This window comes from Hemitrygon akajei, chromosome 15, assembly GCF_048418815.1.
Source record: "Hemitrygon akajei chromosome 15, sHemAka1.3, whole genome shotgun sequence".
Taxonomy (NCBI): domain Eukaryota; kingdom Metazoa; phylum Chordata; class Chondrichthyes; order Myliobatiformes; family Dasyatidae; genus Hemitrygon; species Hemitrygon akajei.
In genome coordinates, this window is record NC_133138.1 from 12,143,853 (window position 1) to 12,171,247 (window position 27,395).

General features: G+C 39.7%; 1 protein-coding gene across 2 annotated transcripts in view; it reads right to left on the reverse strand.

Annotated features, from left to right (window-relative positions):
* Window positions 1-436: 436 nt before the first annotated feature.
* The window catches only part of LOC140739172 (organic cation/carnitine transporter 2-like), a 99,564-nt gene continuing 72,605 nt past the window's right edge, over window positions 437-27,395 (reverse strand). Inside the window, exons 5-10 of one of the 2 annotated variants that reach the window (XM_073067206.1) lie at window positions 22,297-22,423; window positions 20,165-20,265; window positions 14,315-14,529; window positions 8,903-9,085; window positions 3,243-3,378; window positions 437-849 (exon numbers count right to left, since the gene is read on the reverse strand). In XM_073067206.1, the coding sequence (XP_072923307.1) occupies window positions 759-849; window positions 3,243-3,378; window positions 8,903-9,085; window positions 14,315-14,529; window positions 20,165-20,265; window positions 22,297-22,423 (853 nt within the window). In that variant the 3' untranslated portion in view covers window positions 437-758. The remainder of the gene's footprint in view (window positions 850-3,242; window positions 3,379-8,902; window positions 9,086-14,314; window positions 14,530-20,164; window positions 20,266-22,296; window positions 22,424-27,395) is intronic. The other variant, XM_073067207.1, reaches the window with a different exon arrangement.

Here is a 27,395-nt window from a genome sequence, read left to right on the forward strand (position 1 = left end):
ACCACTGCTCAATACAAGAGGACATGGCTTTAAGGTAAGGAGAGGAAAGTTCAAGCGGGATATTAGAGGAAGGTTTTTTACTCAGAGAGTGGTTGGTGTGTGGAATGCACTGCCTGAGTCAGTGGTGGTGGCAGATACACTAGTGAAATTTAAGAGACTACTAGACAGGTATATGGAGGAATTTAAGGTGGAGGGTTATATGGGAGGCAGGGTTCAAGGGTCGGCACAACATTGTAGGCTGAGTGGCCTGTACTGTGCTGTTTTGTTCTTTGTATAAAAGAATTAGACTTTAATTGCAACAAGAATGAGCTTAATACGGGCCCTGTGAAATTCTACTGACAAAAGGTTTGGAGCAAAGCTGGATGAACATAGCAGAAGCAAGAGTTGATAACAAATAACATTACTGAAGGAAACCACTGGACTGGGTAGATGTGGTTTGTTTCATTGCATTTAATTAATTGCTCTATGAAGAGGAAAACATCAAGTGATTATAAGGTAATTTGATCCAAAGAAGCACAAAAATTTCATTTTTTCCCATAATATCTTGCAGAAATTTTTCTAGAAAATATATTTCATTAAAACTTGGTAATAAACATTAAAACCTGATGCTTGCAGAGCATCTGAGCATTGTGAGAGTACTCCCATTTTTCTCAATTTCACTTTATGTTTTTGCAGAAGAATCTGCCAATCCATGATCCAATTTGTGATGAAATCTTCAGTTGTTTGTCTGCTGCTAAAGATCTGTGGTCAAAAGAGTGTCAAGCTGCTTCCTCAAGAACAATCACCCTACTTTTTTCCGTTGTTTCGTTTTTGCTTAAATTAGAGTGAACACGTCTTCTATCTTTGAACCTATATTTGAATTAAAAAATTAATCATAAAGAATGGACTTGAATGTAAACATTTCCATGTTATACTGGCCAGATAGTCAACTATTTCAAATGAATTTAGTAGTAATTCATTAAATTCCAGTGTCAGTTTTTATCAGCATTGAATACACAAATTAATTGATGCATTATTATGCCGCACATTGCTGGCATGTGGGTTACTACGTATATACAGAGTTCACACAAGTTACCCATATATTTCTTGAGAAAATGATACTCAAATATTTAAACAAGCAAATAATGAGACAATCTGGTACTGTTTCATGTATGGAGTAGTTATAACATTAAAACCTGATGTATGCAATGTTCAAGAAGCTTAATTTTTACTGATAACATTCAATCATATGACATTCAGATTTTAATTACTTTTCTTTAGTCAAGTAGAATTAAAGGATCATAAAAATTCATTCTATCACATAAGTCCAAGCTGTTTTTTTTCTAACAGAATCCAGTGAGACCCATTCACCTGCTCTTTCCTATAGCTCTGCAAACTCAGTACTTGAGAAAGCTCTGATTGAATTTGTTTCCACCACTCTTACAGTCTCTCTCCCCTGACTCAACACTTCGATATGCCTTTTTCTGATCTTACAAGGTATTTACCAGCTGTTGCCATTTCAATAACACACTTTGTTTTAATATTGGCCGTTTCATCTTTTACAGTTTCAGCTATTCCAAGTATTGCTGTCTCAGTCCTGGAACATCCTTGTACTAATTGCCAGATCTTTATTACAAATGTTTTGTTTTAGCAACATAGTAATTTGGATATTTCAAACCCTCCTTTGTTTGCTTTCTTAATCACAGTTTTCTTAATTGATTTAATATACTGGTTACGTGATGCCCTCATGTAACTATCTGCTTCAAGCATAACAGCATAATCTAAAATTAATCCAAACCTTCACGGTAGCTACTTTTTCACATAATTTTGTATTAACATATTCTTTGCAGTTGGATATTACTCTTTGTCTTAACTGATCATCACACTTTGGTTCTCACCTTATGAGATAACTAAATGTAGTAAATCAAGTCACTGCCTAATTCCCCGAGGTTCTATCCCAGTACCCATGATCTTCAACTGCTCCATGAATGATCTATTATTACTTGGTTATAACTCAGGATATTTACTAATGATTACACAGTTTTCAACACATACGCTAATAAAACAACAGATGTCTGCTGTAGTAAGGATAAGCTAATATTTAATTTTGGGATGGCACGTGGCAAGTAAATTTTATACAATGCAATGGCCATCTCCAACAAGAGAGGGCAAATAAACATCTATTCTTGACATTTACTGGCACTTCTGAAAACTCCCTCAATATTTTCATAAATACTATTCTGTAGGTACAAGAGATCTGAAGCTTTGCCCCACATGGTGAAAACCCATCTTCTGATATCTGCATCAGAAGTACTACATTTCTACCCCATTCTCATGTTTGGCCTGAACAATAAATGTACCTGTTGACCATGTCTGGTTGCTTTTATGCAATGAGTTACAGCCACATGATTGGCTGATAAGATATTTGCATTTATGAGTAAAAAACGGGGCTACTGAGTGCATATTCCATTCTTGCCCAGATGCTTGCCAACTTCTCCAAAATTTGAGATGCTCAGCAGCTTTCAAGAAATAGCTGGACTGCATGATCAGGACCCAATCCACTGCTCCACTCATTCTCCCCCTCCATCATCATCATCACCCTGTGTCTATAGTGTACAAGACCTATGTTATGTGCTCTCTTTACTTACATTGGCTACTGTGTGAATTCTGCGATCACTAAGATAGAAAAGAACATCTGATTCAAGCTAATTATACTACCTACAAATTCTTGTCCAAGTCACTAACACCTATTATGTGAAAATTGTCTTCTATTACTTTGATGTCACTTCTTTATATTCTGGCCCCTTACTGAACAGGCTTGTAGAATCACTTCGGCTTGATGAGGAAAAATAGACTCCACCACTTATCTACATACTAGGGACAATATAGTGGCCAATGAACCTACCATGTATATTTGGGTGTGTGGGAGAAACCAATGAGGCCGTTGGGAGAATGTTCAAACACCACATAGACAGAGCCAGAGATAATGATCAAGAGCAGGAAAGCATCAGCTCTATTAGCTGTGCTATGGCAGCATCCCAAAACTCTGCAGTTGCTTAAGATCAGAAATGAAAGGTACTGGAAGCACCATATTTCATGCTCAACTCCCAACCCCCCAGGTTTTCCATGACTGTTTAAAAGAAAAATTCTATCTTTTAATCTAGTCCATAAACAAACCTGAGGCACTTTCTAATTACAGCCACTACCATTTTCGCACAATACTTTGTATAAAATGAGTAAACCATAAGGACTATTGTACTTACCAAAAGAGTTTTTGCATTTGTTCCATAGTATTTGGGAGAGGAACATTAAATGTTTCGGGCAGAAACAAAACTGCAATTGCTGCGAACATTGTTAACATCCCGATCACAATAAGCGACAGATTCTCTTGATAAACATCTGGAAAAACATAGTGCACATTCAATTTAAAGTGAAACTCAGCAACTAAATATAACAACTTCATATAACTGAGGCCAAAATGCATTCAAATTATTTCCCCTGCGTGTATATCCAATTCATTTCCAAAATGGTTTGTTTCCACAATGTCCCTGATCTGGTGGCTCTTGTCAGTGAGATGGGTTGCTCTCCACAAAAGGACTGAATTCGAGCCGTTGCTCTCCTCGATGCTGACAGAGGATGTTGTTGAAGCTCTGAGATTTATGTGATTATTGGTGTAGACTGTAGTTTACCCTTTAGTTTTCTGTACTTTCTTTCTTGTTGCCAAATGGCGGGTTGTGGGTTTGGGGTTTGTGGATTTGATGTCCGCGTGGGCAATGTGTTAGATTTTTGCGAGGGAGGGGTTTGGGTGTTTGGGATTTGATGTTCTAGCAGTTGTTCTCCGGAGGGTGATCTGTTAGCTTTGTGTGAGGGAGGAATTGGTTTTGGAGTTTGCGAGTCTTTGTTTCTTTTACACGCGAGTGGTGGTTGATGTCTTTCTGTTGAACAACCACCATGGCTTTTCTGTACTTCATGGCTATGGAGGAGAGTGGTATTCTGCATATATTTGATAATAAAATGAACTTTTTGAAGACTGGGGGTGTAGCTTATCACGGGATCTGGACTAGCTGGAAAAATGGGCTGAAAATAACAGATGGGATTTAATGCTGACATGTGTGAGGTGTTGCTCTTTGGGAGGACCCACCAGGATAGGCTTTACGCAGTGAGCTGTAGGGCACGAAGGGATGCAGTAGAACAGATGGATCGAGAAATGTAGATCCCTAATTCCTTGAAAGTTGTGTCATAGGTAGATTGTAAAGCAAGCTTTTGACACATTGGCCTTCAGAATTCAGTGTACTGAGAACAGGAGTTAGGATGTCATGCTGAAATTGTCTAAGACATTGGTGAGACCCAATTTGGAATATTATGTGCAGTTTTGACAATAGACAATAGGTGCAGAAATAGACCATTCGGCCCTTCAAGCCTGCACCGCCATTTTGAGATCATGGCTGATCAACTACTATCAATACCCGGTTCCTGCCTTGTCCCCATATCCCTTGATTCCCCTATCCATAAGATACCTATCTCGCTCCTTCTTGAAAGCATCCAGAGAATTGGCCTCCACTACCTTTCAAGGCAGTGCATTCCAGACCCCCACAACTCTCTGGGAGAAGAAGTTTTTCCTTAACTCTGTCCTAAATAACCTACCCCTTATTCTCAAACCATGCCCTCCGGTACTGGACTCTCCCAGCATCTGGAACATATTTCCTGCCTCTATCTTGTCCAATCCCATAATAATCTTATATGTTTCAATCAGATTGCCTCTCAATCTCCTTAATTCCAGCGTGTACAAGCCCAGTCTCTCTAACCTCTCTGCATAAGACAGTCCAGACATCCCAGGAATTAACCTCGTGAATCTACGCTGCACTTCCTCTACAGCCAGGATGTCCTTCCTTAACCCTGGAGACCAAAACTGTACACAATACTCCAGGTGTGGTCTCACCAGGGCTCTGTACAAATGCAAGAGGATTTCCTTGCTCTTGTACTCAATTCCCTTTGTAATAAAGGCCAACATTCCATTAGCCTTCTTCACTGCCTGCTGCACTTGCTCATTCACCTTCAGTGACTGATGAACAAGGACTCCGAGATCTCTTTGTATTTCTCCATTACCTAACTCTACACCATTCAGATAATAATCTGCCTTCCTGTTCTTACTCCCAAAGTGGATAACCTCACACTTATTCACATTAAACGTCATCTGCCAAGTATCTGCCCGCTCACCCAGCCTATCCAAGTCACCCTGAATTCTCCTAACATCCTCATCACATGTCACACTGCCACCCAGTTAGTATCATCAGCAAATTTGATGATGTTATTTTCAATGCCTTCATCCAAATCGTTGACGTAAATTGTAAACAGCTGTGGTCCCAATACCGAGCACTGTGGCACCCCACTAGTCACCACCTGCCATTCCGAGAAACACCCATTCACTGCTACCCTTTGCTTTCTATCTGCTAACCAGTTTTCTATCCATGTCAATGTCTTCCCCCTGATGCCCTGAGCTTTGATTTTACCCACCAATCTCCTATGTGGGACCTTATCAAATGCCTCCTGAAAATCGAGGTACACTACATCCACTGGATCTCCCCCATCTAACTTCCTGGTTACATCCTCAAAAAACTCCAACAGATTAGTCAAGCATGATTTACCCTTGGTAAATCCATGCTGGCTTGGCCCAATCCTATCACTGCTATCTAGATATGCCACCATTTCATCCTTAATAATGGACTCTAACATCTTCCCCACCACCGATGTCAGGCTGACAGGTTGATAGTTCTCTGTTTTCTCCCACCCTCCTTTCTTAAAAAGTGGGATAACATTAGCCATTTTCCAATCCTCAGGAACTGATCCTGAATCTAAGGAACATTGGAAAATGATTACCAATGCATCTGCAATTTCCAGGGCCACCTCCTTTAGTACCCTAGGATGCAGACCATCTGGACCTGGGGATTTGTCAGCCTTCAGTCCCATCAGTCTACTCATCACCGTTTCCTTCCTAATGTCAATCTGTTTCATTTCCTCTGTTACCCTATTTCCTTGGCCCATCCATACATCTGGGAGATTGCTTGTGTCTTCCTTAGTGAAAACAGATCTAAAGTACTCATTAAATTCTTCTGCCATTTCTCTGTTTCCCATAACAATTTCACCCAATTCATTCTTCAAGGGCCCAACATTGTTCTTAACTATCTTCTTTCTCTTCACATACCTAAAAAAGCTTTTGCTATCTTCCTTTATATTCCTGGCTAGCTTGCGTTCGTACCTCATTTTTTCTCCCCGTATTGTCTTTTTAGTTAAGTTCCGTTGTTCCTTAAAAACTTCCCAATCATCTGTCCTCCCACTCACCTTAGTTCTGTCATACTTCCTTTTTTTTAATGCTATGCAATCTCTGACTTCCTTTGTCAACCACTGTGGCCCCTTTCCCCCCTTTGAATCCTTCCTTCTCTGGGGGATGAACTGATTTTGCACCTTGTGCATTATTCCCAAGAATACCTGCCATTGCTGTTCCACTGTCTTTTCTGCTAGGCTATCCGTCCAGTCAACTTTGGCCAGCTCCTCCCTCATGGCTCCATAGTTTCCCCTGTTCAACTGCAACACTGACACCTCCGAGCTGCCCTTATCCTTCTCAAATTGCAGATAAAAACTTATCATATTATGATCACTACCTCCTAATGGCTCCTTTACTGCAAGATCGCTTATCAAATCCTGTTCATTACATAACACCAAATCCAGAATAGTCTTGTCCCTGGTTGGCTCTCGTACAAGCTGTTCCAAGAATGCATCCCGTAGGCACTCTACAAACTCCCTGTCCTGTGGTGCAGCACCAACCTGATTCTCCCAGTTCACCTGCATGTTGAAATCCCCCATAACTACTGCGACATTACCTTTGCCACATGCCAATGTTAACTCCCTATTCAACTTGCACCCAATATCCATGCTACTGTTTGGTGCCCTGTAGACAACACCCATTTGGGTCCTTTTGCCCTTACTGTTCCTCAGTTCTAGCCACACAGACTCTACTTCTCCTGACCCTATGTCCCCCCTTGCAAAGGACTGAATCTCATTCCTCACATACCTACAGGAAAGATGTAAATAAGTTTGAAAGAGTGCAGAGTAAATTTACAAGGATGTTGCTGGGACTTAAGGTCCTGAGTTATAGGAAAAGCTTGAATAGGTTTGGACTTTATTTCCTAGAACACAGAGATGGAGGGAATATGTTAGATGTATTTTGTATTTCGCACTATTACTTTTTAATGCACATTTTGTATTTTTTCATACCTCAATGCTTAAATTTTGTATTTTAAGGTTTATAATTCTGACCGAACAACCTTGAAACAATAATTTCCTTTGGGATAAATAAAATTTTATCTTATCTCATCTTAACTTTAGTTCTGATCATTCTATTTTGAAATTAGCACTTTGAATTAGAAAATTATTTGTTTCAATCTCTAATTTAGGAAGGGTTACTAAGGGCCACAGGCATATTATAATCATATTAATATGTCATTTGCTGTAGGAAAGCCACCAATATCACTATGGACCCGATAAACATGAACTAATTAGACGGACAATATGTAAACAGCAAGCCACTAGATATTTTTTACCTCCGTTTCAACAACAGATACTAAAGGTTTGTTTACACTTTGAACTATCAATTAGGATGACATTATCATTAGTCAATCTCAAGTTAATAACAGAGTTTATATTTTAATGGGGATACTCCAAATAACTCTAAATAAAAGCAAAGGGCCTAGAATTGCATAGCACCTCAGCAACTAAATGGTAGTTTTATGGCAATGATCACGTTCCACGGTAACACTATTGATTGTGGTCAATTGCTTGTAACTTCAGTGTCGCCCAAGGCCCAAAGCAAAAGAATTTCCCTTCCCACAGCTGTAAGGGTACAAATTAAATGATGGAAACTAGGTACATCCTGGGCCCAAGGCAAAGATGCGGGGATAGGATACAACATTGGCATTGGAAAGTAGTCAGCTGTCAGTGATCACTGGTGTTTGGCAGTTGGGATGTATGTGATTGGTGGCATTGTGTTCCAATCAAGCTGGTTGAAGATCACGTGCTAAGGGAAGAGTGGAGTTTGTATAAAGCAGGTAGGAGGGCTGAAGGAGAGAGAATAATTAAGTATAATAGACTGACTTGTGTATCTACACCGACCTGTGACATACTCAGTCAATGCCTCAGTCCACTCAGGTTAACCAAAACCCAGTTTCCTTACACATGGATGGCATCGGCTACCCACATTTAAATGAATAACATCTGGAAATGGCACCTCTACGTGCTTCGTTCCTGTGTGCATTACACAACAGATACATGGGAACTCAGAATTAGAAGTACTGACTTTGAGAATGACTCTGAAAGCCCCCATTTTTTTTAATTGATAATCTAATCGTAATTGGATCAAGCAACTCATGAATAAGCAATGCTCGCTTACCATGGAAGGCAGATCAGATCAGTACTCTTCCTGGCTGTGAATTAATTCATTTGGTGCTCTCTGACCAAGGAAGAGCCCAAGCTCACCCACTGATTTTGAATGCTCCCCATCGGACAGCCAACTAGGCAGGGCAGAAAACTCATGACTGTAATCTGCCTAGACATATAAATAGACATTTGTACTCTAGAGAGGCCTACTCTCTTCCTCATCAGACCAAAGATCAGAAATGTGGAACTGAAATGCATCAAAAAAAAACTCGGTAAGTTTAAGTGGGACTGTCACATCTCATACTCATTGTGGCTGTGAATTTCATTACTAGACTTATTCAGGCCATGAAATTTTAAATAAAAGGAAGTCTTTAATTCTGCTGCAAAGTAAAGGGTTTTACAAAACCATGATATATAAATTATTTATATATTGGGATAGCATCAAAATTCTATATAGTATTGATTAATCAGTGATGATTAATTGTTACCTTACCAAGCAAAAGAATGTAAGGTGAAATGACACTGCCGAGCCTGGATGCCATTGAACTCACTCCGACGCCTGTGTTTCTCACTGGGGTTGGATACAGTTCAGTGGTGTAGATATAAACCATGGAAAAGGCACATGTACTTCCCAATTTTCCAATTAACACCAGCACTGTAGCAAGTGCTAAAAAATCTGGAACAAACAGAAATAATTGTGAACTGGATATATGATGCTCTGGTTTACAAGTGACTGGCTGTATAGATCTGTCCGTATGTTGGAAACATGGGTTAATTTTCCCCATACACATTCCAATGTTAGCAAACATTGAGAAGTTCTGGTGCCTTTCCTCCAATATTAAAATTATTGGAAAGAATAAAAAACTCCAGATGTGTATTTCTGGTAACTGAGATCCTGTGCTGAAGATACACATAATAAAAGGTATTTCCAAAATTACTGTTAAACATTTTGGTCCAACATAAATGAGGTGCAGTAAATAAAAACAGCTTATTTCTTCAATAACAATAATAATTACAAAACAAATTTTATAATACATTTACAAGAGATAAAGCAGCTCTAATGTGATAAAGAGAGGCAGATGGAAAAACAGACACTAGGCTGCTGAGGGAGATATTGAGCACTTTAGAGATAGTAATTTCTGATTTGTAGGTCTCAAGTTAGTTATTGAAAGGGGAATGTATGGACTGGAAATTAAGGTCATAATAGAAGGAAGACCACTTTAATATTGTAAGTCAAAATCTGCAGCAGTTGTTTGCAGTTATGTTTTCATCGGTAAGTGGGAGTCATTCCAAAGTAAATTAATGAGAATTCAGGAGGATCATGGTCCTAAATGGTTGAAAGGTTTGTACTGCAGTTCCATGGAACCTGGCTAACCCAGGGATATTGTGGGCTAGATAAATATATCACAAACTGATAATGGCTAATTGCTTCAAGTATTGGTGTAGAGGAACTTAAAATAGAAATTAGGAGAAGAAAGAGGAGACATAAAATATCACTGACTGATAAGCATTTTAAATGCATATTAAGGAGATTTAATTTTCAAATCTGGGAAATAATGCCTTCATGAGTTGCGGAGGTAAGTACTTTTAGGCTTTATGACTCTGGCATCCAAGAATTCGGATGAACCCTTGAATTGTCAGCTTTTAGATGCAAGTGCAATATTATGTTTGTATAATCAGATGGTCATGGTGGGAAAAAAAGAATTTGTTTCTGTGTTGTATTATTCTATATTATTAGGAAAACAAATAGTTAAAGAAGATAGTTTTAAAGAAGGTTATAAAGGAAGAGAAAATAGTAGAAGGACATAACAGTTTACTGAATAAACTCAGCAGTGGGAGCTTTGGGGTAGAAAGCCCAAATGCCAAAGATGGAATGAAGAGGTAGGAGAAACTAAAGATATGTAATATAGACAGGACTAGCAAATGTTAATATGGCTCCTTAATGACCGAGGCTGAAGATTCTCCAAAGGGTAATAAAGACCCTGCAGGGAAATTCCACAAATACTGTGTCCTCCATTACAAAAGAAGACACAATAAAACTGCCAGAAATACTATGGAACTAATGGAGTCAGTAAATGAAGAAAGAAGTTTTAGTAAAAATACACAAACACAAGGAAATCTGCAGATACTGGAAATTCAAGCAAGATGCACAAAATGCTGGTGGAACGCAGCAGACCAGGCAGCATCTATAGGAAGATGTACAGTCGACGTTTTGGGCCGAGACCCTTCCTGCATTTTGTGTGTGTTGTTAGTAAAAATGCAGTTTGACTAGTGCAGAGATTGGTAAAGGAATTTAAAACATCTTTAGCCAAGATGCCGGAGGACTGCAGGATTACTTATATCATTCCATTGTTCAAGAAAGGCTCTAAGAATAAGGTGAGCCCAATGACATAAGTGGCTAAATTATCAGAAGATACACTAAGGGACTGTATAGGTAGGGGGCTTGATCAGGGATATTCAACATGTCTTTGTGCATGAGTGGCCAAGTCTAACCAATCTTGTAAAGTTTTTTTAAAGAAGTTACTAGGAAGGTTGATGAAGGAAAGTCGGTGAATACTGTCTACCTGGACTTTATCTAGGCTTCTGATAAAGTCCTACTTGTAAGTCTGGTCTAAAAGGTTCAGTCATTTGGCATACAGGATGAGGTAATAAATTAAATTCAAAATTGGGTTCACAGACATAAGAAGAATCTACAGATGCTGGAAATCCAAGGCAAAACCCATGAAATGCTGGAGGAATGCAACAGGTCGGGCAGCACCTATGGAAATAAATAAACAATCAATGTTTTGAGTCAAGACCCTGCATCAGGACTGGGAAAAAGATGACAATTCAGAGCAAGAAGGTGGGGGAAATGTCCAGTCCTGATGAAGGGTCTGGGCTTGAAACATACACTGTATATTCATTTCCACAGATGCTGTCTGACCTGCTGAGTTCCTCCAGCATTTTGAGTGTTTTGCCTTCAAAATTGGGTTCGTGGGTGTAGCCGGAAAGTGTAGCAGTCCACTCTGACCGGAAGCCTGTGACTCTGACAAGGGTTGGTGCTAGTTTGTTGTTGTTTGTCATTTATGTCAATGGTCTGAATGATAATAGAGACATAGAAAACCTACAGCACAATACAGGCCCTTCGGCCCATAATGCTGAGCTGAACATATACTGACTTAGAAATTACCTAAGGTTACCCTTAGAACTTTATTTTTCTAAGCTCCATGTACCTATGCAGGACTCTCTTAAAAGACTCTATCTATTGTATCCGCCTCCACCACCATCACCAGCGGCCCATTCTATGCACTCACCACTCTGCGTAAAAAAACTTACCCCTGACATCTCCTCTGTACCCACTCCCAAGCACCTTAAACCTGTGTCCTCTTGTGGCAGCCATTTCAGCCCTGGGAACAAGTCTCTGACTATCCACATGATCAATGCCTCTCATTATCTCATACACCTCTATCAGGTCACCTGTCATCCTCCATCTCTCCAAGGAGAAAAGGCCGAGTTCACTCAACCTATTCTCGTAAGGCATGCTCCCAAATCCAGGCAACATCCTTGTAGATCTCCTCTGCACCCTTTCTATGGTTTCCACATCCTTCCTGTAGTGAGGCAACTAGAACTGAGCACAGTACTCCAAGTGGGGTCTGACCAGGGTCCTATATATACCAAAATGAACCATTTCACACTTATCTGGGTTGAACTCCACATGCCATTTCTCAGCCCAGTTTTGCATACTATCGATGTCCGGCTGTAACCTCTGACAGCCCTCCACACTATCCACAACAGTCCCAACCTTTATGTCATCAGTAAATTTACTAACTCATCCCTCCATTTCCTCATCCAGGTCATTTATAAAAATCACAAAGAGAAGGGGTCCCAAAACAGATCCCTGAGGCACAACACCTTGCAACCACCCTTTGCCTTCTGTGAGCAAGTCAATTCTGGATCGACAAAGCAAGGTCCCCTTAGATTCCATGCTTCCTTACTTTCTCAATAAGCCTTGCATGAGGTACCTTATCAAATGCCTTGCTGAAATCCATATCCATACATCTGCTGCTGTACCTTCATCAATGTGTTTAGTCACATCCTCAAAAAATTCAATCAGGCTCGTTTGGCATGACCGGCCTTTGACAACGCCATACTGACTATTCCTAATCATATTATGCCTCTCCAAATGTCCATAAATCCTGCCTCTTGGGATCTTTTCCATCAACTTACCAACCAATGAAGTAAGACTCACTGGTCTATAATTCCCTGGGTTATCTCTACTCCCTTTCTTGAATAAGGGAACAACATCAGCAACCCTCCAATCCTTTTCCTTTTCCCATTGATGATGCAAATATCATTGCCAGTGGCTCAGCAATCTCTATTTTTATCTTTCCAATAATAGAGATTAGCTTTATTTGTCACAGGTCATCAAAATATACAGTGAAATGTATAGCTTATGTCAAATCAAATCAGCGGGATTTGTGTAGGGCAGCCTACACTCCTGGTGCCAACAGAGCCTGCCCACAACTCAAACCCTAACTGTACATCTTTGTAATGTGGGATGAAACCCAAGCACCTGGTGGAAAGCCTTGCAGTCACGGAGCAAACGTACAAACTCCTCACAGACAGCAGCGGGAATTGAAACCTGACCTTACAGCTGGCACTATAAAGCGTGTCATTAACCACTGTAAACTGGATTAGCAAATTTGCAGATGACAGCAAGATTGAGGTTCCAGTGGACAGTGAGGAAAGCTTGCAGTAGGATCTGGACCATCTGGAAAAACAAGCTGAAAAATGCAGGTGGAATAATGCAGGTAAGTGTGTAGAGTTCTATTTTGGGACACAAACCTGGGTAGACTTACACGGTGAATACTAGGGAACTAAGGAGTGTGGTAGAACAGAGAGATCTGGGAATACAGATCCATTGTGCCCTGAAGGTGGTGTGACAAGTAGGTAGGGTCATAAAGATTGCTTTTGGCACAATGACCTTCATAAATTAAAGTACTAAGTACAGGACGTAGTATGTTATATTGACATGTATATGACATTGGTGAAGTATTATGTACAATTCTGGTGAATATGTACCTGCAGGGAAGATTATTAGTAGGATAGAAAGAGTACAGCAAGGAGTTACAAGAATGTTGCCAGACTTGAGGACCAGAGTAATAGGGAAAAATTAAATAGGTTAGAACTTTTTCCCTTGAGCGTAGGAAAATGAGGGGATATTTTACAGAGGTATACAAAATTATGAAGGGTATAGAGGGGTAAATGTAAACAGGCATTTTCACTGCAATTGGGTGAAACTAAAACTAGAGGTCATATTTTAAGGGTAAAAGGTAAAATATTTAAGGAGAACCTGAGGAGGCTCTTCTTCACTCAGACGGTGATCAGGGAGTGGAACAGGCTGCCAGTGGAAGTAAATGTCACATTATCAATATGGATGATCAAAAATCAATAGGAGTTATAACTGTGCTGTTCCAATGTAACTTCGCAGATATTCCTGCATGTATTTGTCAGAAGTGCAGGGCATGGATAACCAGCTCAGAATAATAATAGAATATTAATCAGAATTAGAATCATATGACAGTTTAAGCAGATCTCATGTCAGAGTCTGCTAATTTTCAATTGCTCATCCATGATGCTCATTGAACTATAGACAGGACAGCAAACTTCATTTGGACTCTCAGGCACATCTGCACGAGTCACAATTTGGTCCAACATCTCAAGATCATACCACTGTTAAAATCTGTGCAGTTAGTTGGTGGAAGGAATGTGAAGGATTTCAGAGTGGTTGGCATACTGTGCCAGCGTACCAAAAACTCTCAGAATTACAGCTCCTGTGTATTTCAACTGATCATGGGATACTGCTTTTTAACGCTTGTTAGCAAATATCGTAATAGGATCAATATAGAAGCAATGTAAAACTTACGTGATGGGATGAAATGAATGAAGAGCAGGATACTTCCACTAAGAAAAAGAATGACTGAAAGGCTGAACTTGCGTGGAAACTTCTGGAAGAGAAGCCATACTGCTATGTTGGCTGGAATCTCTGAGGCAGCAAAGAGGAAACAATTGAGATAATCATCACCATGGAGATTGGGTATGTTCAATGACAGGCCATAGTATCCCATTGATATAATCATCCTGCAAAAACAAATTCAAATACTTCTTGTAAAACATATTCTTATGTTCTCCCTAGCTTATTTCTTAGAATTTCTTTCACTTGATTTCATGTTGTCCAGAGATGTTGCTGATATGTGGCTTTTGCAGCATTAATTTAGTCACAAAGTTCAAAGTTTAATGTTTAAAATAATACTTATTATCAGAGTACATACATTGCCACTACATGCAACCCTGAGATTCTTTTCCCTCTGGGTATACTTAGCAAACCTGTAGAACAATAACTGTAAACAGGATCAACAAACAAGGTACTGTGCAGTTACAAATATAAATAAATAGCTATAAAAAATGAGAACATGAATTAACTAGATAAAGAGTCCTTAAAGTGAGACCATTGGTTGTAGGAATACCAGAAATAGAAAGAGTGTAGCTATCCCCTTTTGTTCAAGAGCCTGATGTTTGAGAGGTAGTACCTATTCTTGAACATGGTGGTGGGAGTCCCATGCACCTGTACCTTCTATCTAATGGCAGCAGTGAGAAAAGAGCATGACTTGGGGGCTGAGGATCTTTGATGATGGATGCTGCTTTTCTACGGTAATGTTTCAATGGTTGGGAGTGTTTTACCCGTAATGTACTGGGCTGAATCCACTACTTTTTGTTGGATTCTCCACTCAAAGGCATTGGTGTTCCCATACCAGGCCTTAATGCAGCCAGTCAATACAATTTCCACCACACATCTATAGAAGTTAACTAAGATTTTTGATGACATGCCGAATCTCCACAGACTCCTAAGGAAGTAAAGATGCTGTTGTGCTTTCTCTGCAATAATATTTATATGATGGGTTCAGGACAGGTCCTCTGAGATAGTGACACCCAGGAATTTAAAGTTACTGACCCTCTCCACCCCTGGTCCTCCACTGAGTACTGTTTCATGGACCTGTGGTTTCCCTCCCCTGAAGTCTACATCAGTTCCTTGGTCTTATTGAGTGAGAGGTTGGTGTTACAGTACTCAGCCAAATTTTTAATCTCCCTCTTGTATGTTGATTCATCACGATCTTTGATACAGCTCACAACAGCAGTGTCATCAGCAAACTTGAATATAGTGTTGGAGCTGTACTTAACCACACAGTCAAAAGAGTAAAGTGGATAGAGCACATTCACTAAATTAAGTAACAATTTCTTAACTGGACAGTAAAATATATTGTATTGAAATTTATCATGTTGTAAACTCCCCTGTTTTCCTGATGAAAAATTACCAACTATTATCTACCCCACAAGAAAATAGTCTTTCTGTGGGTGATGGTAATAACCTTAGTGGCTGACAAAGAGGAGTTATTCAATTCAACAATAAGAATTGCAGTGGGTCCAGGTCCTTCCTGAGACAGGTCTTAATTCTAGCTATGACCAGTCTCACAAAACATTTCATCACCATAGACATGATTGCTACTGGATGATAGTCATTAAGGCAGCTCACACTACTCTTCTTCGGCACTGGTACAATTGTTGCCTTTTTGAAGCAGGTGGGAACTTTCGACCATAGCGGTGAGAGATTGAAAATGTCCTTGAATACTCCTGTCAGTTAGTTGGCACCAGTTTTCAGAGCCTTACCAAGTACTCCATCCAGGTCCTTTCGCTTTGTAAGGATTCATCCTCCTGAAAGATAGCCTGCCATCAGACTCCAAGACAGAGATCATAGGGTCACTAGGTGCCACATGGATTTTCACAGATGTAGTTATATTCTCCCTTTCAACATGCATATAGATGGTGTTGAGTTCATCTGGTAGTGAAGCATCACTGCCATTCATGCTATTGGGTTTCGCTTTGTAACCCAGATTAATTAAACCCAAAAGATGTAATGTTATAAAGCTTCACATGTGGAGGGATGAAAACAAGGTTTACCGAATTTTAAAATAAAGAGAACTTGTAAAATAAATGCTATGCGAGAACAAGGCATAGCCAATGAAATGCAGGAAAGTGAGAGAAACGCAGCAAACTATTAGAAACTAAAGATATAAACTGTTAAAAGTGGAATCAGTAGTGAGTATCTCTCCCCTACTTACCTGAAAACCTCAGGGTGAAACCCCTGGAGTAGAGACGATAGTGATAAAAGATCTATTCAAGCTATAGCAATAACAAACAGACACTGTAACAAGACAATATTGGCAGAGATGAGTATCCAAGATCTCTACTGTTGTAACTGGGAATTGGTTCTGTTAAATCACACCAAGGGATTTGGTCATTTTGTTGTATAAGTTTGTGAATCAACTCTCCATGGATGATCAACCATTTCATATAACAAAGCAAGAAACAAGATGGCAACCCACCCAAGATGAAGAATAAGTGTGGGAACTAATTGTTTCATGACGTAGAGGAATTAATATGGTTGGATTTATAAACTTACTTCATTCCAAGGATCTGAATTTGATTTTCTGCAAGTACTGATTATTTTTGCGAAGATTTTGATAAGCTGCTGAACGAGATTTACTTTGTTTAAAAGTTGTGATATTGCAGAATTGCTGTGAAAGGAGTTAAGCTGTATAGACATCTCATTTTAAAATTTGAATTTCAGTTGATATATATACTGACTTGAACTGAAACTGAAGTTAACTGAAATACTTAAGAATAGGAATTCAATTAGTTTTCTAACTAGGGGTAAGTAAAAAGGAAAAGTTAGTCTATAAACCTTGAAATAGGGAATAACACTAGTGACGAAGGTTATTCCAATGAATATCACTGATTCTAACTTAAGAAAAATTTGTTTTTTGTTGATCTCAGGTTTGGAACCAAACAGAATGCTGGAATTTTGAATTTTTCATACTCATGTAAATATTTTGTATATCTTGTCTTTTTATAAATAAAAGTTACCTCCAAAAGTGTGTGTTCTCTATTCATTGCCTCCTTTCGATATCTAGAGCTTCTGATGGCCCACTGACATCCAGTGTAGTATTATGTAATTAGACTTCTCTCCTAAAGAGTGTGGTGACCAGTCACATGAGACAAGTGCTAGACAAGCGTTATATAAAACTTGGCAAGCCAGCCAGAAGGCAATGCATTAGATAACCAGTAACACACTGATTAATGCACAAGCACTAGAAGAATCCTATTGTTAAAACTCATTTGTTCAAATGCATTTGTTCAATTAAGACTGACAGTGGAAAAAAACCAAAGTCATAGAGAAAAAGGGTGTCAAAATCCCAAATGCTGTTTTAGTCAGTGAGTGGCATAACAGGAACAGAAAAAGAGGAGGAAATACTAGATTTTCTAAAAGAATATGGGTCAGTTGCCAGAGTTATTTCTCTACCTGACCCCAGTGTAGAGTTTCCCATGTTGCTCATAGTAGAGTACAATTTTGGTTCTGCTGTGCAAGATCTCTAGCCCTTGCTTCCATACACTCAGCTAGCAAGAGGTGACCAAAAAGTTTCCTACCATGTAGTTACTTTAGCCAGTCTTTACACTCAGGAAGTTTGAAACAGCATCACTCAAGCTTACCTTGGTGAGTTGAAAACCTTAGCAAAGCACAGTGGGAAAGGTATAATGAAATCCTGAGAGAGATGTTAACCAGGATCAGTGAAACCCTTACTATTGAGAGAAGGGTGACAGTCACTGTTCGAACTGCTGAAGATGTACATAACAAGACCACAACTCTTCAATTCAGAGCATTCTCCTCTGATACTAACCAGACAGAAACAGCTCTAGCTGCTATGTAGAATAACTCAATCCCTGTAATACAAACTAATAGAGTTGCCATGAACCCATTCCTCACTCCCAGTGATCTACACCCTTCAGATACTCGGAGAGTCGTGGTGGAGCTCATTGTGCACAGTAATGGCTTGATGGTTCATGGCAAACCACCTGTAAGGCTCCAAACTTTTTCTGGTAGAACCCCTTGTCCACCTAATGAGGTGGATTATGAGGTTTGGTGTGCTAGTGTTGAACTGCCTTTGCAAGACCCAAGAGTGTCTGATCTTCATAGAACATGGAAAATATGAGAAAGTCTTCTTCCACCAGCTTCTGACATCAGCAAGTCAATAAGCCTTGGAGTTTCACCCCCTATTTACGAAGAACTCCTAGATTCAATTTTGATACCATGGAAGACGGTGATGAATTATTCGCCAAATTCATGAACACAGTACAGAACACTGGTGAAAAACCATCTGCCTGCCTACAGTGGCTCCAGGTAGTGTTAACACTGACTGTAAAGTGTGGCAGAGTTGCTGAATCTGAGACTAACTAACAAGCACAGCTGCAACATTCTCCCTCATCAGTAGTGCAATCCCTCCACCTCTTTTACACCTAAAGCAACAAAATCCAAGGATATTGAGCTGCCAGTCCTCCCCCTCAGGCAACCAAGTCTCCGTATGGCAACAACTTTGTGGTTTTATGTACTGATCCAGGCTCTAACTTCTTCCTCATTACAGTCATTCCTACCTGTGGCCATCAAACTTTACAACTCCTCCCTTGGAGTGTCAGACACCCTGAGCCAATAGGCTGGTCCTGGACTTATTTTTCCACTTGGCATGATTAACTTATTATTATTTAATTATTTATGGTTTTATATTGCTATATTTCTTCACTATTCTTGGTGGTGCGGCTGTAACGAAACCCAATTTCCCTCGGTATCAATAACCTATGTCCGTCTGTCTGTAGTACTCCTAGCATTGAATTAAACACGTTTCATCTCAGCAGTCCCACCACATTTATCAGCTTCTTCCTTCCTCTCCTTCCTTTCAGTCTTATTTGTCATAGCACCTTTCCCATCCAAAACCCTACCACCTGTTGCCCTGCTGCTGTGGTTCTCATACCCTTGCCACTTTGGTTTAATACCCAGCAAACTTCCTGGTGAGAATTCTGGTTCCCCTCCAGCTAAGGTTCAAACCGTCTTGCTTGCTTCCACCTGCCCTGGATGACTGCTCAATGATCCATAAATCTGAAGCCCACCTCTAGCACCAGCTCTGTACCGAACTGTAATATATTTCTATTTCTCACTGCACTGGTACATAGCATGGGTAGTAATCCTAAGAATACAACCCTGGAAGTATTGCTTTTTAACTTTTTATCTGGCTCTCTAAAGTCACCTTACAGGATCTCATCCCTTCTCCTATCTGCCACTGGTACAATATAGACTGTGGATTCTGCCTGCACACACTTTGCTCTCTGAATGTTCTGTATCTACTACGAGACATACTTGATCCTGGCACCAGGGAGTCAACACACCACCACGGAGTCTTGCCCAGCTGCATCCCCTCCCCCACTGCCAACCGTATCCAAGCAATGTGTTACTGAAGGAAATGACCACAGAGAACGTTACACTGCTTGTTTACTCCTCTTACTTCTCCTGGTGGTCAGCATTTTAAAATTTTAGCAATTTGGCACATTAATATTCTTCTGAGACAGCCAATCGGGGTTTCTTTAATGAGATGGTGCACCTCTGTCATTACCACATGCCATCAAGTGTCTTGCATAGGAAATTAACAAATACTTGGCTGGATCAAAGTGTGAATATTGGGAAAGAACTTCATTCAGCAAAACTGACCAGCAATTCAATCAGTCTGTGGGAAAATATCTAGAGACTAAACAGTTCCAGGATATATTCACCAAGTCCTTAAAACCAGATGTTTTTTGTGTGTTTCTGTGTATTTTGCTTGACTCCAATACTTACCACAGCAGAATGTTAATGATTGTGATGGTTCGGATATTACAGGTTTTTAACAACTGAGTAAATGGAACAGATTTTACTTTATTATTCTTTATGTGCTCGAGCTGGAAGAAAAGCAGAGAATTCAAAATTGCATTAGCTTAAGAAAAAATGTCTATTATTTTCTACATCTCTTGGTTCATATAAACGATACAAAAGACCAATTATTCAATTTCCTTTATGACTTTTTATGTGGATATCCTAAAAGGTGTATATACATTGCAAATCTGTTCATCACTTTCCAAAAATAGGAATCATTCCTCTTCCCAAACTGGCAGCAATTCCTGCCCAATAGAAATAAATCTGGACACAATTAATTATAAAGATTGATAAAATTGGCTGAATATTCTCCAGATTTAAATTCAAATTAGAATCTGGATAGAACCAAAATGAGGATCAAAGTAAACTGCAGAGTTGTAAGATTAGTCAGCTCCATCATGGGTACTTTACTCTGTAGTATCCAGGACATGTGCAAGCGGCAGTGCCTCAAAAAGTCGATGACCATCATTCAGGAACCCACCACCAGGACATGCCCTCTTCTCATTGTTACCATCAGGAAGGAGGCACAAAAGCCTGAAAGCACACACTTGGCAATTCAGGAACTGCTTCTTTCCCTCTGTCCTCCAATTTCTGAATGGACATTGAACCCATGAACAGTACCTCACTACTTTTTTCATTTATGTTTTTGGACTACATAATTAACCTATATATATATATATATATATATATATATATATATATATATATATGTGTGTGTGTGTGTGTGTGTGTGTGTGTGTGTGTGTGTGTGTGTGTGTGTGTGTGTGTGTGTGTGTGTGTGTGTGTGTGTGTGTGTGTGTGTGTGTGTGTGTGTGTGTGTGTGTGTGTGTGTGTGTGTGTGTGTGTGTGTGTGTAACAAAACACACAAAATGCTGGAGGAATACTTTTTTCGTTCTTCCATGGCCTTCTGTCTCTTTCAGCAATCAACTTCCTAGCACTTTGCTTCATCCCTCCCCCTCCAAGTTTCACCTATTGTCTGGCGTTTCTCTCTTCCCTCCCCACCTCCCCACCTTTCAAATCTACTGCTCAGCTTTTTCTCTCCAGTCCTGCCAAAGGGTTTCAGCCCAAAACGCCAATTGTATGTTTTTCCCTAGATGCTGCCTGGCCTGCTGAGTTCCTCCAGCATTTTGTGTGTGTTGCTTGGATTTCCAGCATCTGCAGATTTCCTCTTGTTTGTTAAATATATAACTTTGATTAATGGTGTAAAATCTGTAAATGGTGCATTCAAGTATCATTATAATTTTTGTAAAAATGGGCAGATTTTAATAAAATAACTTTCAGTACAGGATTCCACTTTCCACTATGGATTATTCTTTCTTGAGATTTCATGAGTGCTTCATTCTATTTCTTTGAGTCTGTTGCATTTGTACATCAATTCAAAAGCTCAATATTTTAATTTCCTTGCTATTACAAACCAAACAGTTCTTTTATACATCTTCACTGATAAGGCTCAGGAGAAGGCAGTATGATTTGTAAAGGTAATGGTGAATCAACCTTTCCAATGATCTGAGAGAGTTATTCTGATACAGTATATATCTTATACTGAACAAAGCAAAGGTCATCTCTAAATGCCTACTAATTATAAAAAATATCCAAACATAATTTTATCCAATGAGAGTTCTGACATACAATTCATGTTGGAATTGCTTTATACAGTTGATAATAGTACAGCTCCATATTTATAAGAATTTTTACGTCTTATTCTTATGCAATGAAGACCCAGTTGAAAATGTATTTCCATTTGATTATGGGTGAAGTTGTCTATGAAATTGTTAATGGTCAAGTAGTCAGGTGAACACTCATCATCCTAGCACATGTGAAAAAAAATAACTGGGGTTGTGGGACCCACTTGTAGAACCGGATTAGATCACAGAGTAAACTTCTTTTGCATGGAAGAGAAATGAAAACTGAGATTTTAAAAAATGTTGCTCTGTACTGCATGCAAGAAAGTGAACCTTAGGGCAACATTTGGTGACATACTGTATATGTACTTTGGTAATAAATTTACTTTGAACTTTGAATCACAAAGAAACAAAAAGATGGCATTGTTGCAATACCTCATCTTCACTGAAAAGCATCGCTGGAGGAGTGACACCATTTTTCTTTGCCATGTGTCGAATTATTGATTCAGCTTCCTCTATTCTTCCTTTAGATAATAGCCAGCGTGGAGATTCAGGAATAAACCTGGAATTAAATAAGTTATTTTATAACATGACTATTGAAGCCCTAATAGACTTGTGATATTACTACTAAGATGGGCAGCATGGTAGAGTGATGGTTAGTACAACACTATACAGTACAGGTGACTCAGGTTCAATTCCCACAGCTGCCTGTCAGGAGTGTGTACATTCTCTTCGTAACAATGTGGGTTTCCTCCTATAGTCTAAAGGTATACCAGATGGTAGGTCATTGCAATTGTAAATTGTCAAGTGATTAGTCTAGTATTAAATCAGGGGATTGCTGGAAGGCCAGAAAGGCCACTGTGTCTCAATGAAGAAAATACTTCTTAATAATAATAAATATCATGAAGTTGTATTTAAATGTATTAGTTAATTCAGAAATTATTAATGATTATAAGATAACATAAGTTATGGGTAAAGTGGATTTTAACTTCTAACATGTTTCTAAGGTCTCAGGTTGTGAACATTATTGACAAACGTCTATGATTGCAACATTCTCACTGAGGCACTGGATGTGTGCTGGAGGTATGAAGGTGAAAAAGATCAAGTCAGTGAGAAGGTGAAGAGGGCATTTTAAAAACATAAAGTATCAGTAAGTTGAGAAGAGAGAAATGATAATGCTGATATTCATAAGGAAAATGGAGAGTGACATAGTTAATTCAGAAACAAGGGTTCTGAACTTAAAGAAGGGTAACTTTGAAGGTATGAGACGTGAATTAGCTAAGATAGACTGGCAAATGATACTTAAAGGGTTGATGGTGGATATGCAATGGCAAGCATTTAAAGATCACATGGATGAACTACAATTGTTCATCCCAGTTTGGCAAAAGAACAAACCAGGGAAGGTAGTGCACCCGTGGCTGACAAGGGAAATTAGGGATAGTATCAAGTCCAAAGAAGAAACATATAAATTAGCCAGAAAAAGCGGCACACCTGAGGACTGGGAGAAATTCAGAGTCCAGCAGAGGAGGACAAAGGGCTTAATTAGGAAAGGGAAAAAAGATTATGAGAGAAAGCTGGCAGGGAACATAAAAACTGACCGTAAAAGCTTTTATAGATATGTGAAAAGAAAAAGATTGGTCAAGACAAATGTAGGTCCCTTACAGTCAGAAACAGGTGAATTGATCATAGGGAACAAGGACATGGCAGACCAATTGAATAACTACTTTGGTTCTGTCTTCACTAAGGAGGACATAAATAATCCTCCGGAAAAAGTAGGGGACCAAGGGTCTAGTGAGATGGAGGAACTGAGGGAAATACATGTTAGTAGGGAAGTGGTGTTAGGTAAATTGAAGGGATTAAAGGCAGATAAATCCGCAGGGTCAGATGGTCTAAATCCCAGAGTGCTTAAGGAAGTAGCCCAAGAAATAGTGGATGCATTAGTGATAATTTTTCAAAACTCCTTAGATTCTGGATTAGTTCCTGAGGATTGGAGGGTGGCTAATGTAATCCCACTTTTTAAAAAAGGAGGGAGAGAGAAACTGGGGAATTATAGACCGGTTAGTCTGACATCGGTGGTGGGGAAAATGCTAGAGTCGGTTATCAAAGGTGTGATAACAGCACATTTGGAAAGAGGTAAAATCATTGGACAAAGTCAGCATGGATTTGTGAAAGGAAAATCATGTCTGACGAATCTTATAGAATTTTTTGAAGATGTAACTGGTAGAGTGGATAGGGGAGAGCCAGTGGATGTGGTATATTTAGATTTTCAAAAGGCTTTTGACAAGGTCCCACACAGGAGATTAGTGTGCAAACTTAAAGCACATGGTATTGGGGGTATGGTATTGATGTGGATAGGGAATTGGTTGGCAGACAGGAAGCAAAGAGTGGGAGTAAATGGGACCTTTTCAGAATGGCAGGTAGTGACTAGTGGGGTACTGCAAGGCTCAGTGCTGGGACCCCAGTTGTTTACAATATATATTAATGATTTAGATGAGGGAATTAAATGCAGCATCTCAAAGTTTGCGGATGACATGAAGCTGGGCGACGGTGTTAGCTGTGAGTAGGATGCTAAGAGGATGCAGGGTGACTTGGATAGGTTAGGTGAGTGGGCAAATTCATGGCAGATGCAATTTAATGTGGATAAATGTGAGGTTATCCACTTTGGTTGCAAGAACAGGAAAACAGATTATTATCTGAATGGTGGCCGATTGGGAAAAGGAAGGGGAGGTGCAACGAGACCTGGGTGTCATTGTACACCAGTCACAGAAGGTGGGCATGCAGGTACAGCAGGCGGTGAAAAAGGCAAATGGTATGTTGGCATTCATAGCAAAAGGATTTGAGTACAGGAGCAGGGAGGTTCTGACTGCAGTTGTACAAGGCCTTGGTGAGACTGCACCTAGAGTATTGTGTGCAGTTTTGGTCCCCTAATCTGAGGAAAGACATTCTTGCCATAGAGGGAGTACAAAGAAGGTTCACCAGATTGATTCCTGGGATGGTGGACTTTCATATGAAGAAAGACTGGATTGACTAGGCTTATACTGACTGGAATTTAGAAGATTGAGGGGGGATCTTATTGAAACGTATAAAATTCTAAAGGGGTTGGACAGGCTAGATGCAGGAAGATTGCTTCAGATGTTGGGGAAGTCCAGAATGAGGGGTCACAGTTTAAGGATAAAGGGGAAGCCTTTTAGGACCGAGATGAGGAAAAACTTCTTCACACAGAGAGTGGTGAATCTGTGGAATTCTCTGCCACAGGAAACAGTTGAGGCCGATTCATTGGCTATATTTAAGAGGAGGTTAGATATGGCCCTTGTGGCTAAAGGGATCAGGGGGTATGGAGAGAAAGCAGGTACAGGGTTCTGAGTTGGATGATCAGCCATGATCATACTGAATGGCGGTGCAGGATCAAAGGGCCGAGTGGCCTACTCCTGCACCTATTTTCTATGTTTCTAAAACAATTTAGTGACAGTATCATGGAACAGAAGGACAAAATATATGGACGAAATGAAACAAGTGAAAGACTGAAGTTGACATCCATAATGGCAAAGTGAACAATTAGAAACTTCAATAATGTTTAACATAGCAATGCGATCTGTTGGAAAGAAACTTGAAAAAAATTAAGCCATTACTCTCAAAGAAACTCAGGTGAAAAATATTAATGAAAATCTTTCTACAGAAACACAGGACTGACAATATATACTTACTGTCATGAAAATGATGGTATCATTAATCTATGGCTTTACATAGTGTCATTAATGTATTGTACTTTGTCTCGGAAATACATCCCGTTGACTTAATTATCAAAGAGAGTAGAATGTGCTTTGTCCAGAATATATAATGTTACGTTGTTGCCCAGGGATGAATTGTATCAGATACGCTTCATATGAACAAGAAAGAAATGAAGGAAATTCACTTGTTCCATAATATGATGATAATTGTGTCCTCCAAAAAATAGAGCCAATCTCTGCATTCATACTGCTGCTGTTAGTATAACACCCTTCTGTGGATTAAAAATGAACATTGCTGGTTGATATTTGTAACAAGGGTAAATTCTCTCCCATATAAGCACTTGTTAAAATCTTTTACACCCCAACTAGACTCAAGGCCTCTCTATCAATTTGTGTGTAATTTTTCTCTACAGCGGTAAGGGGACAGAATTCAAAGGCTATGTGGTGTTCACTTCCTTCACTCATAACATGTGACCTGACTGTGCCTATACCATAAGGTGAGATGTCACAGGCAAGCTTCACTGGATGGCGTGGATCAATATGTGTGAGTTTAGTGTCTCACTTCTCCATTTCCTTCACCTGTTGGAAAGCCATTCACACTGATCTGTCCATTGCAATTTTTTCCTGATCTGTAGTTATGAGTACAAGGGGTGGAGAAGAGTAGCCAGGTTTGGCAGGAACCTGGTATAATAATCAACAAATCCTAAAATGGATTGCAAATGTGGCATATCCTTGGGCCTTGGGGAATCTACCACTACTTGAATTTTCTCAGTACACTTGTGTAACCCTTGTGTGCCCATGCTGTGACCACAGCAAATGATGCCTGGTTTAAAGAATTTGTGATTGTTGTGTTGTGCTCTGAGCCCATAATCTTTATAACATTGCCTTGAGGTTTTGGAGATGTTCCTTGTCAATCAGGTAACACTGAATGCCTGGTAGCCTTGCAGTACCTGGTCCGTAGCTTTCTGCCAGAGATGCTACTCCAAAAATAAGCCTATCATAGCGATAAAGTCCTTTGTGACTTTCTATGGTGAGAAACACTTCTTCCATCTCCATCTATAGGCAGGCCTCAGATGTCCGCTTTGCTGAGGTGATTTCCTCCAGAAATGTTTGCAAAGATATTGTCTATCCTGGGTAGAAGGTATTGATCTTCTTTCAGTGGTGGGTTGATACTGACCTTAAAATCTCAACGGATCCTGACAGACTTATTCTTTCTAGCATCTGCAGATTTTTTAAATATGTTTGTGATATTACAATCACTGCAAAGTCTCTTCGAGGAATGCCTACCCTGAAGAAGTTCAAATCTTCCCTTCATCAGGAGTTCAAAGCCCCTAAGACCAAAAGACATAAGAGCAGAATTAGGCCATTCAGCCCATCAAGTCTGCTCTACAATTCCAACAGAGCTAATCCTGGATTCCACTCAACCTCATACACCTGCCTTGTCGCCATGTCCTTTGATGCCCTGACCAATCAGGAAATGATCAAACTCCGCCTTAAGTATACCCATGGGCCTGGCCTCCACCGCAGTCTGTGGCAAAACATCCCACAGATTCACCACTCTAGGCTGAAATAATTCCTCCTTTCCTCCGTTCTAAAAGGTCGCCCCTCAATATTGAGGCTGTGCCCTCTAGTTCTGGATACCCCCACCATAGAAAGCAACCTCTCCACATCCAGTTTTATTTCTTTCAACATCTGGTAGGTTTCAATGAAATCCCCACCCATTCTTCTAAATCCAATGAGTACAGGCCCAAAGCTGCCTAATGGTCCTCATATGTTAACCCCTTTGTTCCCAGAATCATCCTCGTG